The sequence below is a fragment of the Balaenoptera ricei genome, chromosome 4 (assembly GCF_028023285.1).
Source record: "Balaenoptera ricei isolate mBalRic1 chromosome 4, mBalRic1.hap2, whole genome shotgun sequence".
In the NCBI taxonomy this organism is placed as follows: domain Eukaryota; kingdom Metazoa; phylum Chordata; class Mammalia; order Artiodactyla; family Balaenopteridae; genus Balaenoptera; species Balaenoptera ricei.
In genome coordinates, this window is record NC_082642.1 from 102,872,178 (window position 1) to 102,889,972 (window position 17,795).

Genomic DNA, 17,795 nt, shown 5'->3' on the forward strand with positions numbered 1-17,795 from the left:
AGAGCTTTGGGAGAAAAATAGAAAAGAACACTAAAGGAATTAACAATGTACTAGAATACACTAAATCTCACTGCTTCAAACTCATTTGGTATTTATGATGCTAACCTCTGCAAAGCTAGATTAAATTTTAAGACAGCTTTTCCTGTCTTTAGATAGTGAGGGTCCCTCCCCCTCCCTTTTCCTAGCCATTGAAGGACACCATACAGCTAACATTCCAATTTGGGATCATGAGGTTAGGAAGCTCCAATCCAGTTCAGTTTCAGAAGACCTACTCACTTCCTTGCCTCCATTTTCCTTCCTAAATCCCCAAGAATTGTGCCCTCCAATTTCTCACTGGACTGTGTTTTGTGCATATAAAAATACAAGTGAAATGGTAGTGACTCCTATGTGTCATTGTTCTAAATGCGTTGTGCTTAACCCTTACACTTTATTAAGTAGGTTTATATTATGACATTTTACAGATGAGGAAACCTCAGGGAGATGAAGTAAATGGCTCAGTCACAGAGCTAGTAAATGGTGAGCCAGGACTTAAACCCAAGCTCTAGAGTCTGTCTTTAACCACTGTATGTATTGCCTCTACAGAAATACTATGTATCTCCAATCATATTTATCACATTTTATTATAATTATGTTTAACCCTAGAAAGCTCTAAAGGGCAGGGCCCTTTCCTCATCTTTCTAATCCTCGTGCCTAGCAGCGTCTGGGCAGCTTAGGCCCCGGAAGAGGCACCCTACCATCCTCTAATAACCCACTCTAGCACCAGGCACTGTGACACACTGATGATTCATGTATTTTTGGTTTGTAAATTATTTTTGTTTGGTATAAAAGATACCTCCTAGATTATATTGTACTGCCCTATAGGATATTCATCTGCTTTGGATCTGTGTCAGGGTCCCCAAGACCACCCCCAGGTTTGACAATTTGTTAGGAGGACTCACAGCTATGATTTATTACAGTGAAAAGATACAAAGCAAAATCAGGAAAGGAAAAAGGCACACAAAGTGAAGTCTGGGGAAACTAGGCGTGAGCGTCTAAGAATCCTCTCCTAGTAGAGTCACATAAGTTGAGCTTAATTCCCCCAGCAAGGCGTTGTGACAGCACATGTGAAATGTCCACCAGGGAAGCTTGTCAGAGACTCAGTGCCCAGTGTTTATTGGGAGCTGGCCACTTGGGTAGTCTCTGCTTGGCACCTACCAAAATTCCAGACTCATAGAAGGAAAGCATTTGTCCAGCACAAACCACATTGTTTGTACAGACAATTTAGGCACAGTGAGCCACTTTGACCAGTTCTGGAATTGTTGCAGGAAGGGGGACCCCTTGCAGGGCCTGAGAGTTGGCTCTTGACTAACACTCGGAAATGAATTGTCCGAGGAGACACACGTGCTGCAAAAGCAAGGGACTTTATTGGAAAGGGGCACCCAGGTGGAGAGCAGCAGGGTAAGGGAACCCAGGAGGACTGCTCTGCCACGTGGCTCGAAGTCACAGGTTTTACTGTGATGGGATTAGTTTCCGGGTTGCCTCTGGCCAATCATTCTGACTCAGGGTCCTTCCTGGTGGCACATGCACCTCTCAGCCAAGACGGATTTCAGGGTGAGGGTTTCCAGGAGGTAGGCAGGACATATCACCTCCTCCCTCCTCCTTTCGGCCCATCCTGAATTTTCCTGGTTAGTTTTCGGTGGCAGCACCTTGTTCTTTATTGGGACCTCCTGTTGTGAGACAACTCAGGCAAGTGGTTATCATTGTGTCTGGCCAAGGCTGGCGGTTTTGATCAACAGTTCCCTAACAGAATGCTGGGACACTCCTAAAATCCAAGTTCCCAGATGCTAGTCAAGGGCGAACTTTGTAAGCAGGTCTCTCTGAGAAGAGTCATCTGCTATGTTAACTCTTTTCAGCACAGGAATTTTATCCCAACATTCTTCAAAACCTATAAATGTTTCTTCAATTGTCCTTTGAACCAGGTTTACAATTTGCTGGTTCTCTTATTAATGAATTAAAGAAATTTTTGACACATGCAAGTTAAATAAAGTCCAGTCAAACTTAAAGGCTAAAAGATACCAATTCAATATCAAGGTTGATTACTACACAAGCTTATTTTAGTTATTAAAAAAAGAACTTTGTATTTCCCTTTCATATTTTCTTACTATCTCTACATTTTAGAAAGCCCTCTGATTTAGATGGCAATAACTTGGCTATTTGTACTTAAGCCACATATTAATAAAACAGGAATGTTTCTGCAGGTAGGTGATAATATATAGATTCATTTCTTCTTTGGAATATGAAATCAGAATATGAAAATACTTCATCACTGCTTAAGATGAAATTCCCCCAGTTAACTATATGACATATAAGCCAAAATTTAAAAATGATATATATCCTTTATATATCTGTAAAGTTTTGAGCCCTTAAAAAAGAATAAGCTTGATTTTAAGTTCGAATATAACATGCAGAATACAATATATAAAGTAATAGCTTTATTTTGAACTTCATTATGCTTCAGACATTTCTCTAGTCATTTTAGATTTATTTCAGTAAACATTTTCCTATATCTTGTAAACTGCATTTTAAAATCAGAAATAATTTTGCAAATCTCCATATACAATGATACCAAACAAAAAACAAAAAAATCAAGTTTTATTAGCAATTCTAAGTAAGAGCTGGCATAGTTAACATAAGCATTAGAAGGTAAACATCTCTTGAATAAAAAAATAGGAAATATTTTGATGAAAAAAATCAAGGATTGAAGGAAGGAGAAAATTTTTCAAACAGCAGCTGGCACTTTCTTCAAAATCTGAATCACTTGTGCAAATACATCATTAAATACTCACATGATATTTACAAAGTAGAGATAAGAGAAAAAAACCTTCTAAGTATCAGGGTCCTTCATCTGTTATCCCTCTTCCATCTTCTGGATCCATTACTTTACATTCCAACTAAAACTGTGATTCTAGTTAACTACCGTTGAAAGCTTATCAATTAAGTCATCAATAGTGTAAACCAGAAGTTGAATGTCCGCTTTTTCCTTCATTCGATGATCACTATTCTTTCGGAGGATGACATCTACATCTGTGCTGACTACTCGGGCAGCAACCTGCATGGACGTATGCCATGGTACAATGTCATCCTTCATGCCGTGGAGCAATCTTATAGGGCAGTTCACAGGAATAGGACTATGTAACAAGCAGTGGTGCTCTGCTTCTTTAATGACACTGTACTGAATGCGATAAACTCCTTCTTCACTGTATTTTGATGGCATGGACCACACACCTTTCATCTCTATTTCCTTTTTTGCCTATTGGGAAAAATGAGGAAAACAAAAGTATTTATGCAACATTAACACATACAATAGTCTTAAACAATTCAAGAAAAGCAGTCTTTGAAGAAGGGGTGATAAAAATATAACGATGATAATTATCAGTAATTAATTACTATGTGCAAGGAGCTGTGACAAGTACTTTCCACATAGTATCTCATAAGATCCTGATACTATCTGTTATTATTTCATTTTTACAAAAGAGGGTATTAAAGTTAGAGTAATACATATGTTTAAAGTTGAAAGGTAGTTAACTGCTGTAACTAGGATTCAAACAGATTTAACTAACTTTATCGTGTAACGTCTTAAAAATCAGGTATTGCTTCACTCCAACTTGAAAGGGAAAATGAAGGGGAGAAAAGTACAATAATTTCTTGGAATCAGTACAGGTGGCATTCATAGTACATAAAATCAAATCTTAGGAATAAAAATTGTTTAGATTTAAAAATCATGAAACTAAAAGTTCGTATACGAGAAGTTATTAAAATGGGGATGAGGTGGGAGAAGGAGAAGAATAAAGCATGGTGCTAAAAACGAAAAATAAGACAGTGGTTATTCTGGGGCAACCATACACACCCAATTTTATCCTGAATGTAAAAAAAATGTAGTTTTTGCCTTTTAGAGTTCTATGGAATGAGAAAAAATTTGTTTGTTGTTTTGGATGACAAAGAGGTCTTCCAAATACTTCCTGAAAACTGAGCATGGTATCATTTCTACCCTTAAAATAAAATGCTGGGTATTCTTTGATTCTTGAAGAATTTCTGTTTTTTAGATTATAATTTGTCTTAAACAATTTTTCTAGTTAAAGTAACATATACTTATTATAGAAACGTGGAAAATATAAAAAGCATAAAAAGGGACTTCCCTGGTGGTGCAGTGGCTAAGCATCCACCTGCCAATGCAGGGGACACGGGTTCGAGCCCTGGTCCGGGAAGATCTCACATGCCACAGAGCAACTAAGCCCGTGCACCACAACTACTGAGCCTGCACTCTAGAGCCCACGAGCCACAACTACTGAGCCCTCGTGCCACAACTACTGAAGCCCGCATGCCTAGAGCCTGTGCTCCGCAACAAGAGAAGCCACGGCAATGAGAAGCACACACGCCCCAAGAAGAGCAGCCCCTGCTCGCCGCAACTAGAGAAAGCTCGCACGAGACCCAACGCAGCCAAAAATAAATAAATTAAATAAATAAAAAACAAAACAGGGCTTCCCTGGTGGCGCAGTGGTTAACAATCTGCCTGCCAGTTCAGGAGACACCGGTTCGAGCCCTGGTCCAGGAAGATCCCACGTGCCGCGGAGCAACTAAGCCCGTGTGCCCTAGAGCCCATGCTCTGCAATGAGAAGCCTACGCACTGCAGGGGAGAACAGACCCCGTTCACTGCAACTAGAGAAAGGCAGTACACAGCAATGAAGACCCAACGCAGCCAAAAATAAATAAATAAATAAATAAATAAATAAATAAATAAATTTATTTAAAAACAAAAACAAAAAGAAAAAACTCCCCCCTTTCAAAAAAAAGAAAAAAAAGAAGAAGCATAAAAATAAATAAATCACCTATAGTCCTATTTCATGGATATAACAACCATTATTATTCTGGCTTATTTCCTTCCAGTATTTTTCTATATGTGTTTGATTTTTATATATACAATATGTAAAACACTTAGCTATTACAATTCATATAGTTTTCAGTGCTGGTTTATTTATTCAATATATATATTTCTGGGTTTTAAAAGATTCTATTAAAAGTTTTTAAAGGCTGCATAATTGTCCACTATAATGCATCTAAGATAATTAACTTGACCATTCCCACACTGCTGAATACTTCCATGAACATCTTTGAACATAAAGGTTTATATGCATATAATAAATTCTTTGGAAAGATTATCACAACTTGAACTAGTAAATCAAGATGTAAATAGCTTTAAGCCTCTTGCAACCATATAATATGAAGGGCATTTCTGTCTAGAAAAACAGATGGACATCGTATCAAAAATAAAGAAAAATATAAGGAAAGAAAAGCTACATACAATATATTTCAAAAATTTTGTATTTAAATTTTCAATGAAAATATTATTTTTCCACATTTAAAATTGTTGACTTATTACAAATACAAAGAGGCAAAAAAGAATTTAAACAGTAAAATGTGTATGATATAATCTGTGTATTTAGGAATTTTAATGTCTTTTATAAAATTCCAAAAAGATTTGATTCAGTGAAAAAGCTGTATATCTGAAACCTACACTTCTAAATATCTATATCCAAATGATTTAAAATTAATGAAAGTTTAAAAAACTATAAAATATATGAACCTATATTAGTATCATGGGGTACTCTGCATTAAAGCAACATATGAATCAAATATTTAAAGTAAAAATGATATTCAGTTCCCTTCAAGCTACTCATGACTGTTCCTGAATTGGTAATTTCCGTAATAAGAACTTAGTTTCATCGATTATTAGATGAAGTGGGAACTACGTTAATTACTGAGACATAATTAATAATAGTTGCATTTTAAGCATCATTGCCCACCCCAACTAGCTCTGTTATCTGCTATTGAGTTGAATGAATATTGTCCATTTGAAGAACAAACTTAACTTTACAAAATCTTATATGTCCTAAAGCCTCAAAAACAAGAAGTACAGAAATAGCAAAAACAGTATTAATCAGAGAAAATGTACAATATATATAATTTCTACACCAAGAAGAAACTAACGAGGCAATGTGGCTGTGAAGCTTAGACTCCAACAGCTGTGCATCCTGCCTGACGCCCTCTACTGTCCAAAGAAGCAGACAATGATTAGAGTTAGTTAAGAGGTAAGTCAAGCTCCTACATAATGAGTAATGCTGTGTGTTAATATTCCCAGGGCTAAAGAAGATAGCAAAAACCTCCACCTCCATTCCCTTGACACTGCTAGTACTGGCTGTCTATGTGGAGAAGAAAAGACAGTGGTCCTAGTGTCCCTGCTCTTTCTTTACACATGCTTTTAAGTTAATAAGGGTCAACATGTTTCTGTTTAAGAATTTTTGCTGGTCTGATTTAGGATTAGCAAAGATATACCCTGATTTGCAGGCTATAGATCTTCTCAGTCACTTACAGGGTATCTACCATATCTTCCCTCTGAGTGATGGATACACACACATAAAAATAAACATACATAGATCTTGTCATTTACCAATAACCTCCCAAAATTGTTTAATCAATTCTTTCCCAGTAGGCCATCTTCTTGAAATAATTTCCTACCATGAGAAGCACTGCATTATTGAGTTAGAGAACAGAGTAAGGGGTCCAAGGTTTATATGCAGAAGGATACAGTGGTAGGAAAATTTAGCAGCATGAGGACATTGATCAACCATGTATGAGAAACAATCAAGAAAGTGAAAAAACTTCAGAAATAGGAGGTAAGTGCAAAGAAGATCAGCTTTGTAATTTCAGCCCTGATAGGAAATCATATGAAGAAGCTGACTATGCAGACAATGCCATTTCTCAAGGAGCTGTAAAGAACAATGTGAACTAAGAATAAACTTAGAACAAATAGTATATGGCACTGAATTCAATGCAGAACTTGAGGCAAAAGTCAATGACATTCTACTATTCAACACTACATAGGCTTTTTTCTTCTTTTTCTTTTCCTCCTCCTCCTGCTCCCCGACTCTGTAGAGCAGTGGTTCTCACACTTCACCTGCGGGCCTGGTTAAAACAGATTACTCGGCCACACTCCCAGTTTCTGATTCAGCTGGTCTTGGTGAAGCTCAAGAATATCCATTTCTACAAGTTCGCAGGTGACGCTGTTGCTGCTGGCCTCGGGCCTACACTTTCTGCACTACTGCTCCGGACTGCTTTTCTTTCTGCTAGGATCTTAGTCCCACAACTGAAATTTAGAGCCCTAGGAAAAATATGCCCAAGGAGAACTTAATTGATTGCAAAACACAAAAATAACAAAGTAAACAGCTATTACCCACCATTTTTTTTATCCTTGCAGACAACTGAAGTGCCTAAACATATGTCCAATAACAAAGTATAATAAACTAATTCCATTCCCAATTATTTCAGAAACCTTATTTCTATCATGAGTTACTGAAGAACATGCTAATGGTGAAAAGCACCTTTTTTTTTTAAAGGTGAGAATTAGGAGTAGAAAAAGAATGCTAACTTAGTGTCTAGGCCAGGAATGGCAAGTCTCATCTCCTGTGTATGACTGACAGTGTGTGCTCAGAGAGCTCTGCTGAGAGAGGATCTGAGGCTTTCAGGCTAAAAAAAAAACAGTTTCATAATTGATTAGCCGTCTTAACATGGTCATAGAATAGGTACCATTTCCCATAAGCCACAAAATAAGACTAAGAGGTCCAAAAAGAGATCACGATGTATGATCCAAATAAACAAATGTGGTTAATAAAATGTTGCTAAAACAAGAAATTCAAAGTGTGATTTCATTCATGTGGCTCAAATATTTGGCAAAATGATTTGAAGTGACTGTGAAAAAAAAGAAAACCTTAAACAGGAGACCAAATAGTTAAAGGCGGCAAAGAAATGGTATACAAAAAGGCAGTTAAGACAAAAGATGGGCCAGTGTAACAAGTCAAAGGACAGATGACACATGAACAAAATTCAAAGAGGGAGCAAAAGAACGACAGCAGGGATACACTGAGGTTGCCTGGGACTCACCTCAACAGGAAGCTGATTAAACTGTGTCACCAGGCCATCCACAGCTGTAGCTATGCCAATAAGAGCAACAACCTTTTGTGGCCGTGCGATTGCAGCATGAAGCATAAGCCATCCACCGAGGCTAGATCCAACTAGTATCTAAAAGTAAAAACATGTAGTTTTAAAGAGGAATTTCTTTTTCTTTTCTGGAAGGCAGTGAATAATTTCATAGAACGTATATACTTTCTTTCTTTATATTCATTGGCTCCCAGACTTTTAATATTTGGCACAAAGTAAAATTAAGATTATGATTACTTTTTGTTAAAGTATTAGGTCTATAATAGAGAATAAACTAGACAAATAAAATTTGTAAAATGAAAAGTAAAATGCTACCTTCGTTTTATGAGAAAGTGAAAATAATAGAACTGATTTGATACTGAAATACAAAAATGGATGGTTAGACATTTAAAATATTAAATAAATTTTCACATCTAAAGAAACAGCTCAAATGTCATGAGGTTGCAGTCAACAATTATCATCATATTTAACGAAAACAGTCACCTGTGGTCCTTCAGCCAAGTCATCAATTATAGAAAGAACATCTTTTCTCCATTTTCCCACTGTGCATTCTTCTAAGTTACCATCTGAATTTCCAACTCCTGAGTAATCAAACCTGGAAAAAGAGAAAACATATCTATATTTAGATATCTATGTATTTGCTTCTCTAATTTTTAAGGAAGATAGCACATTAATCATTATTACAATGTCTAAAATATATTAAAGTGAAACAGTGAAGTCAATATGTATTTCAGCAAATCCTACTGGCTTAACCTTCAAAGATCTCCCATAGCCACTTACTTTCTCACCTCCTCCACGGCTGCCAGCCTGGTCCAAATCACTATCCTCTCTTGACTGAACTAATGCAACAGTCTCCTAGTAGATCTCCATTTTCATTTTTTACCCTCAAAGTCTATTCCCCACACAGTAGTCAGTGATCCTTTTAAAACAAAAATCATGTCTTGCACAAACCCTCCAAAGGCTTTGTATAATCTTTAAGTAAAATCCAAAGTCCTTTCCATCCTCTAGCCCCTACCTACCTCTCTGATCTCATTTCTTACTGTTCTCTCTCCCTCCCAGTTGTATCCTTACTTTCCTTTTTGACGTTAATGGAATATATCACCCACATTCCTGCCTCAGGAGTTTTACAGCAGCTTCTCCTTCCACGTGGACCACTCTACTCCAGATATCCACTCAGATTGCTCCCTCACTTCATTTAGGCCTTTGGCTCAAATGTTACATTTCCGTAAGTCTTCTCTGACCATTCAACCGAAAGTTGTGCTTCTTTCATCATTCTCTAGTTCCTTACCCTGCTTTATTCTCTTTATAGCAAATATTGCTACCTGACAATACACATATTTGATTATTGGTTTGTGGTCTATCTCCCACACTAGAATGGAAGCTCCATAGGGGCAGATTGTTTTGTTCACACTGCTTTCCCAGTGCCTACATCAGTCCCTTGCACATGGTAAGTGCTAAGTGTATGTTTACTCAATTAGGAGAAGGAAGAGAGAAGTCCAGAATCAAATTCATCATCACTAGCTCCTCCTCTTGGTTTTCTTTCCTTCCAACTTCCTAGTTCTCCAGGCTCAGAGTCTGTCTGATCTGTGAATTTTACCTCTCCTTCAAGGTCTCAATTCAATAAATCATGAAGTATCATACCACTCCTGCAGACTGCCCTAAACCCTAGTCATACTGAACTACTCCCAATTCCTGGATAAGCCCTTTCCTAACTTTGAGACTTTGCATGCTGTTCCACTGCCTAAAAAGCCTTCCTTCCCCATTCAAACTTCTAGTCATCCTTTAAGTCATGTCACCTCCTCTGAGGAACTTTCTTTGACAGAATGTGTCATTTAGTAGTAGTAGGTGACTTTCTTTGTACCCAATTCACACTTTTCATATTGTGTGTTGTAATCAAGTTTTAAATATATGTCTCTCTCTGACTAGAATGTCAGTTCTTCAAGGGCAGACTGTTTTATTTCAAGTTTGTTTTCCCCCAGGGTGTAGAACACTGCCTGCCCTGTACTATCCTCACTCTCTCATTTTTTCTCACTTGCACCCCTTTCTCCTCAGTTTGGTAAGACTGGTGTCCTGGTGCAGGTCTTTGTCATCTTACACCTACCCTCTCACAGCAGCCTCCTGTGTCTCTATGACTATTCTTTCTCCAAATGGACCCACTTTATACTGTCAGGTTTTGTCTGACACACTGTATTGATATGGCATTAACTTCAATGGCTTCCTGTGATATATAACATAAAAATTTAGTGCTTTAGCCTGTTTTTTAAAAACATATTTTAGTCATCTCAGATTGACCTTTTATTTCTTCTGATGAAACTACTGCTTTAGTCAAACTGATCAACTTGCTGTTCCTAAAAAAGACTCTATGTTTTCTGTCTCTGTTTTACGCTTCATCCATTTCCTTCACATGGAATACCTTCTCCCATCACCTTCATTACTAATATCCCCTCTCAGAGCTTAGTCCAAATGAAATTTTGCTGCAAAGGCTTCCCAGACAAGCCGGAAAAAAAAAACCCTCTACTTAATGAACGTTAGAATTCACTTTTATTAGTCACAATCATTTTATTGTATCCTGTTCTATAAGACAGTTTATGTGTGTATTTGTGTCTCATCATTCCTATGAGACTGTAAAGATCCTAGAGGGGAAATACCATCATCTTATTTTTGTTTCTGCATTCTCCATAGTGGCTAGCATGTGAACCTCACACACTGAGTACTATAATACATATTAAATGAATAGAACGTAAAAGTATAAAGAATTATTTTATTTAAATTTAAAGTTTTCAGTATTTTTCTGATTCTTAAAATCTGGTGAGAACTATTAAATCCTAGTGTTTTTCGTGTACTTGGAGAATATATATGTGATATATAGTGTATACATATTTTCTTAAGAGATAAGGGATTAAAAAGTGATGGAGGGACTTCCCTGGTGGTGCAGTGATTGGGAGTCCGCCTGCCAATGCAGGGTACACAGGTTCGATCCCTGGTCCGGGAAGATCCCACATGCCACGGAGCAACTAAGCCCGTGTGCCACAACTGCTGAGCCTGCACTCTAGAGCCCGCGAGCCACAGCTACTGAGCCTGCGTGCCACAACTGAAGCCCGCGCACCTAGAGCCCATGCTCCACAACAAGAGAAGACACCACAATGAGAAGCCTGCGAATCGCAACAAGGAGTGGCCCCCACTCGCCGCAACTAGAGAGCCCGCGGGCAGCAACGAGGACCCAATGCAGCCACAAATAATAAATAAAATAAAATTTAAAAATAAATAAATAAGAGTGATGGAGAAATAAATTAAAATTAGGTATGAAGTGAAGTGGTTTTGGATCCTTGGGAAATAGCGTAACAAGGCAGCTACTGAAGTCTAAATCACGGTTATTATTTCTCCTCAATCCAGGGGATACAGAAGACAGATCAGGGAGAAGAGGGGAGAAAGACACCAACTAATTCTCCTTTACCCCCCTCTGTGGGCAATCACACATCTCTACTTGCTGTATGTTGTTTACAGTTGCCTTCCACCTACATGGTGAAGATGCAAAACACATGTAGAGGGCCTTCAAAAAGGAAAATATAAACATTCAGTGATACTAATAGGTGACAATATAGTTCATTCTTGCTGAACCCTAACCAAGTGACAAAGATAATTAAAAAACGTTCAGCAGTTTAAAACTTTTAAACACAGTAACGCAATTCTGTCTTAGCAGCCCCAATACTCTGGAACATATTCCCAAATGTAAAATTTTAAATTTTATTAGAAATAATTATGAGAGAAGACCAGCCCTAAAACCATGTGTTCCTGAGCTCCGACTCAATCTTATTTTAGGCATGGTGGCAGGATATTAAAAAACCATTTACACAGAACCATATGTACTATTCCTTGTATAATATACAGAACTAACCATTTCCTCATTCAAGATCTAAGTTTTACAGACAAAATCACAACAAAAGTAAACTTAGAAATTGGGAGTATAAATAGAAGATAAAATCTCTTATAACAAGTTAAAATGCAATCATTGTTGCTTTTGTTGTGGTCATCCATTTACAATGCTTGGTGTCAGTCTATTTATCTCTTGTAAAAATAAAATAGTGTGTGTGTGTGTGGAAAAAAAAAAAAAGAAAATACATGAACAACAACAATAAAAGGATCCATGATTGTAAAAGACAAAAAATAAATAAATAAATAAAACTCTAACTTTCCTACCAAAAAAAAAATGCAATCAATAGCTAATAGTGATTAGATTGCAATGAAGTTTGATGAAAGCAAATAAAAAGGAACCTGATCAAATTAAAAATTGTAACGAAGGGCTATACTTTATAAAGTTTTATAAAGATACACTTAGGCTACATTTTAATACAGTATCATATAATTGTCTGTATACACTATAATTTCATCCTCATTACTTAATATATCTTTAAAAAGAAAATTTATTTCATGTGCATCCAAAATGCAGAAAACCCCCTTATATGTCTTATAGGGAGACAGGAACTGGTTATAGCTCTCATAGTCTCAATTTAAATTCGAGAACTGATAAAATGGGGATTTCTTGAGTCAAATTCTTTTGGGGACAAAGAAGGAGAATGATGGCAACTTTTCTGATATCATCATGCTTTGCTCAGGGTAGTCCTCCCCTTCCTGGAGAGCTCTACCTTCTTACCCAAATTCCAACTATTTTTCAGTGTTCCTTTATAAAGTTTTTTCTGTCTACTTCGACTCCCTAGTTTTCTCTCACCTTATACAATTTAGTATCCTGCTCTTTGACATAATCACATTTTGATGAATATGTCTGTCTAATTTCCCATATGTATTTTATCTTGTATTTCTCCACCCTGATTAAAAGATCCTTACGGGCAACGACCATGTTTTATAATTCTTTGTATATTTCACAGCACCAGTATAGTGCTAGAAAGTCTACTTGTAAAAAATACTCCAGTCTTCAGAGTAACAGTTAGGTTAGAACATATTTTTAAGAGTTCTGAGCATGAAAATGAAATAATTCAGTTAATTTGATAACAGGAATAAGACAAAATTCATACAATTGACATACTTTTTGCTAATATATTGAATAGATAAAAGTCTTATTTTTAATTCTAAAAGTTTAAAAATTTTTTATTTCTAATTATTTTTTATTTTATTTCTAAAAGCTGTATTTTCTAGACCTATTGAATGAATGTTACTGAAACTCTTCTAAAAACTAGATAAATAGATTTTTAGGTTGCTAGTGATAGAAAAGAATTCAGAAATTATCTTTCGTCCAATCTCTTCCTTTTTATGATGAAGAAAATAGGTCCAGCATTTGTTAACTGACTCATCTTGTCAGTTATTGCTAGCATTAATTCTAGAGCCCATGTTTCTTGAATTCCAGGCCAGCACTCTTTTTACTAAACCATACTATGTCTTCTGGCAAATCAGGCACTAAATAAATGATTGTTATAAGTAAACAAATCTAATAACAATGTAAACACATTATTTTAGTAAAATAATTATCAGTATGAAATATTAGGAACTGTGAAATCAAGTAGTAGTTAAACAACACATATCCTTATTTATGCTTATACATATTCAGGCTACAGAAGTGAAAGAAAAGAAACTCGGTGGAAATGCAAATTATACAACATTAATTTTACAATACTTTTAAACACATATATTGTTTTAAACTACATATTTTAAAAGGAAATAAACAGTGGTCAAATAAATGTCCTTAAGTCCCCAAAGGAAAACCACAATATAATTATGAGATTACAAGAAAGCCAATTAGTATACTGGTTTGTTGTCATGTTAGAATATTGTTTCTAAAGAGCTAAGTTACCACTAGTTTTTTTCTGCCACCATTGTCGGTGTGGCACAAAGACCTTTATTTATTTATTTATTTATTTATTTTGTTTTTTTGTTTTGTTTTGGCAGCGTGGCTTGTGGGATCTTAGTTCCCCGACCACGGATTGAACCTGGGCCCTCAGCAGTAAGAGCTCGGAGTCCTAACCACTGGACCGCCAAGGAATTCCCCACAAAGACCTATAAAAAAGGCTTTTTAAAGGCTGCACTTTACAAGAACCTTAAATCACAAAATGAAAGTTTACAGACCATTAAAATAAATTAATCTATAAAAATGCTGGCATTTGTTTCAGTTGGTTAGAGCAGAAGTAATTCTCTACTGCCACGGTAAATGGTAATATTTTCTCTAAAATGTGTTGTTCCTACCTTATATAGGCGTGACCTAGAGATTTGCAAAACTCCTCAATCGCCAGTGCTTTTGTACCATTCATATTAGAAATATAGCCAGGGATGAAGATAATTCCTGGACTTTTGCCTTTTAGCCTCTTATAAGCCAGGTTTGGAAGGTCTGGTCGACTAAGGAAAGAGATTGAGGTCTTTTGTCTGCAAGCTAAACAAAGTACACAAAACATAAACTATAGTTTGCAAACACAGTTTTTTGAAAACCATACATATTTCTAATCTTAACTTTCTTAACTCATCAAACTGATGTCAAATACTATTTCCATTTAATAGAAAAAAAATACAGATGTGAAGTATTAAAGTCACAAGTCTGTGCATGGTATCTTTTAAAATCATGTCACAATCAGTGTCTTCTCTGAGCAAGGTCCAATCATGATTCTTCCAAAATACACAATGAGAAGGAAATCTGAAGGCAACAAAAGACAGAGAGACTTGTCAAAAATGTTTTTCTGTTGCTGCTATATCATGTCCCAAATAGTATCAATCAACATTCAGATTTACCTACACTAGTTTTAGCCCTTTCTTGTGAGATTTGTCTTCTTTAAAATTTTTTTTAATGTTTAAGGGGTTTCACATCCTCTACTTTTTAGTGGGGAGGGGGAGAAACAAGTTTGGTCTACCCTTGGGAAGTTGTTTCAAAGGTAGAGGTGCTGTGCCCCTTTTATTACTGATTCCCTCTCCACCCATAAAATCATGGGCCATGGTAACAGCCAATGATGATTCCATATCTGCTGAGGGGGGTTCAATGAGCAGTTTCTTTATAAGTAACCTTGAATAAATGAATGATAATACCATTTTTGGAAAAAGATTTCTCAGAGGGCTCCCAATCACTGTGTTTTATTTGTTGGCCTGGTTTTCTGTGAATGGTACACACAAATCTTAGTGCAAGTACAAAGGCACAATGGGTAAACCTTACAAGGTTGTTCCATTTCATTATTTTTAAAGTTCCTTCCCTACTGTAAAGTCAATACTTGCTCTTAAAAAATGTAGAAAGATATTTAAAAAAAAAAAAAAAGTCATTTATAATCCCACTTTCTCCCTCCGAAGAAACTAGGCTCGTGTACTCCCTTAACAGTCTTTTTCTGGACCAACGGAATCTCTTTTTTATCACATGAAACTTTTTTATCACATGAAACCTTTCTCTACTTTATTGTGGCTAATTAAAACTTCTCAGTCTCTTCCATGTGAGCTAATAAAGTTTTCCTCAGTTTGGATTTGAGAAGTTGATTTTTTAAAAAACTAAATTGAAGCCCTTAAAGCTATCCCTTTTATATGTAATCCTGTTTCAGAGTTTCAATGTATAGTGAAATATGCCAAATTTAAAACTTTTACTGAAAAACAAGGCTAGTAGGAGCCAGTTATGTTGGTTGACAGATTGCAGCAGCAAAAATGTTCATTTCCCATTTCCTTAGCACTCCAAAATTCCTTCCTATCCTCTCTTCCATATTACTTTCCAACAGGAAATTCTCCATAATTACAATTTGTTTAATCTTGGTGAGTTATAAGTGGTCAGGTTCTTAACATTATATCCGTGAATGATCTTCATAGTGTAAGGATTAGCTTAAAGCCTGGGGCATAAGTGTTCAATGAATGTTCACTAAATAGTAAAAGAGTATCATATTCTAGTTAATGAAATGACATACTATACTTTGCTAAAAAAACAGATATATAATAGCCTTTTGGTTGTGTACAATTAAAGGTAAGTTAAACTGATAATATGCTTAAAATTTTAAACTCAAAGGGTATTTGCCATGACAATTCCCATTCCAAGCACTATACATCTGACAGCTGTCTGGCAAGGGTGTGAAAACAACAACAACAACAAAAAAAAATAAAAAGACATAATTCAGAAAGACAAACTATATATATGGGGGCTGGGAGTGGAGTTAGGGTGGGACGGAGAAGAATCAAGCACAAGGAACGGAAATACTCAGGGGCTTAAATTTTTCGTCCAAATTCTAGTTTCCTTTGTAGAGTAACGACTACGGTTTTTACTGGGCTGCGATCATGGGAAAAACAAAACAGAAGCAAAAAACTAGAAATTAGGCTTGATGACGGCGTTTAAACTTTTCCAAAGAAAATGTTCATATTGTAAAATCGCTCAAGTCAAGGGAGAGCAGGTCTAAGCATCTTAACAGTCACGATCTGTAAACCCTTTAGAACCAGCAGAGAAAAGCAAAAGCAACTAATAATCAAACGCATTAAATGCACATCTGAATTTTTCCTAATGTTGGCGCTTAACAAGGGGGAGGCGGGCAGAGAGGATCCTTAGACTGCAGAGCGTGACGCCACCAACGGCCCGGGCTGCCCAGAATACCCCCGGGCCCGGCAGAGCTCTCCTCACAGCCTTCACCAGAATTGTCGAAAGTGCCTAGAACTGGGGTACTGAGAACCGGGGAAGAGCATTTCTGAACGGGGAGCCAAAAACGCATGGCACAGGAACTGACGGAATCCGTGATGTTCGGAAGTACGCGTCCTACTCCAACCTTTCGGACACTGACCTGGGAGCCACCGTGGCGCCCGCTCGGCCTTCGGTGCAAGTAACGTGCTGAGCCCACGGTGGAAGCCGAAGGAGACGGCCATCCGGCCCAACCTGCGACAGGGTACCCAAGCGCCCAGACCCACCCTCGCCATCTTCCCAACGGCCCCTGCGCCCCGCGCCGACCTACAGAGACACGCAGAGCGCCCAGAACCGAGCTTGCGCATGCGCCGCCCGCTGGACGACGCAACTTGGCAAACGGCGCCTGTCCGAGTTTCGACCCCCGGAGAGCGCACATGCGCAGAGCGTCGTCGCTCTTCCCAGCCTTTCGCTGTTGGGCTGTTCTGTTGGGGAGGTTCGGTCTGTGAGTTTGGGATGTTTTGAGCGCCCTCGGTAGGCTGCATTCTCGGTGGGTAGATACTCCAGGACTGGAAGCGAGGAGAGGAACCCCACCCATCGTTCCTAGATAGGAAACCATCTCATCATCCCGATGACAGTAGGGAGCTGAAACATAAAAGTGCTAAGACTTGCTGCGTTACAAGTAGTTCTCACCCCCTTGACAGTTTTGACCTGTACCGGAAATGGTTCGAAGATCTGACCTTAATCCTGCTTGTATAAACACCTGGAGTGGAATCGAACATTCGCCGCTCCTTCGCCCTTTTTCAGTTTGTTTTAGCTCTTTGTATGCCTGACTGTTGAATTACCCTGACCCCTGTCTCATACTATACGCAAAAATAAATTCCAGTAGATAAACGGTCTCAACAGAAGAATAAAACCTGAATACTTCTGTTCACCCTGCTCCTAGAAATAAGAAAAAATATATAATTCCAATAAAATTGGCCAACAGCTGTGATAGGCAGTTCATATATGTAAACATGATGATCAACCTAACTGAAAAATTGGAATTAAAAAAATAACCCATGCCATTTTTCCTACCCATCAGATTGGCAAAAGTTAAAAAGAACAACTATTGTTCTTTTTAACTTTTTTCCAGCAAGGAAGCTGGGCAATGGGCACTCATGTATGGTTGGTGGGAGGGTATACTGACAAACTCTTT

General features: G+C 37.4%; 1 protein-coding gene across 1 annotated transcript; it reads right to left on the minus strand.

Annotated features, from left to right (window-relative positions):
• Positions 1–2,487: 2,487 nt before the first annotated feature.
• Positions 2,488–17,501, minus strand: ABHD10 (abhydrolase domain containing 10, depalmitoylase). The gene is made up of 5 exons (XM_059922167.1): positions 16,761–17,501; positions 14,224–14,407; positions 8,515–8,626; positions 7,975–8,112; positions 2,488–3,289 (listed from the first exon to the last, which is right to left on the minus strand). The coding sequence occupies exons 1-5, from the start codon at positions 17,140–17,142 to the stop codon at positions 2,945–2,947; spliced, it is 1,161 nt and encodes a 386-aa protein (XP_059778150.1). The 5' UTR covers positions 17,143–17,501; the 3' UTR covers positions 2,488–2,944.
• Between the last annotated feature and the right edge of the window lie 294 nt (positions 17,502–17,795).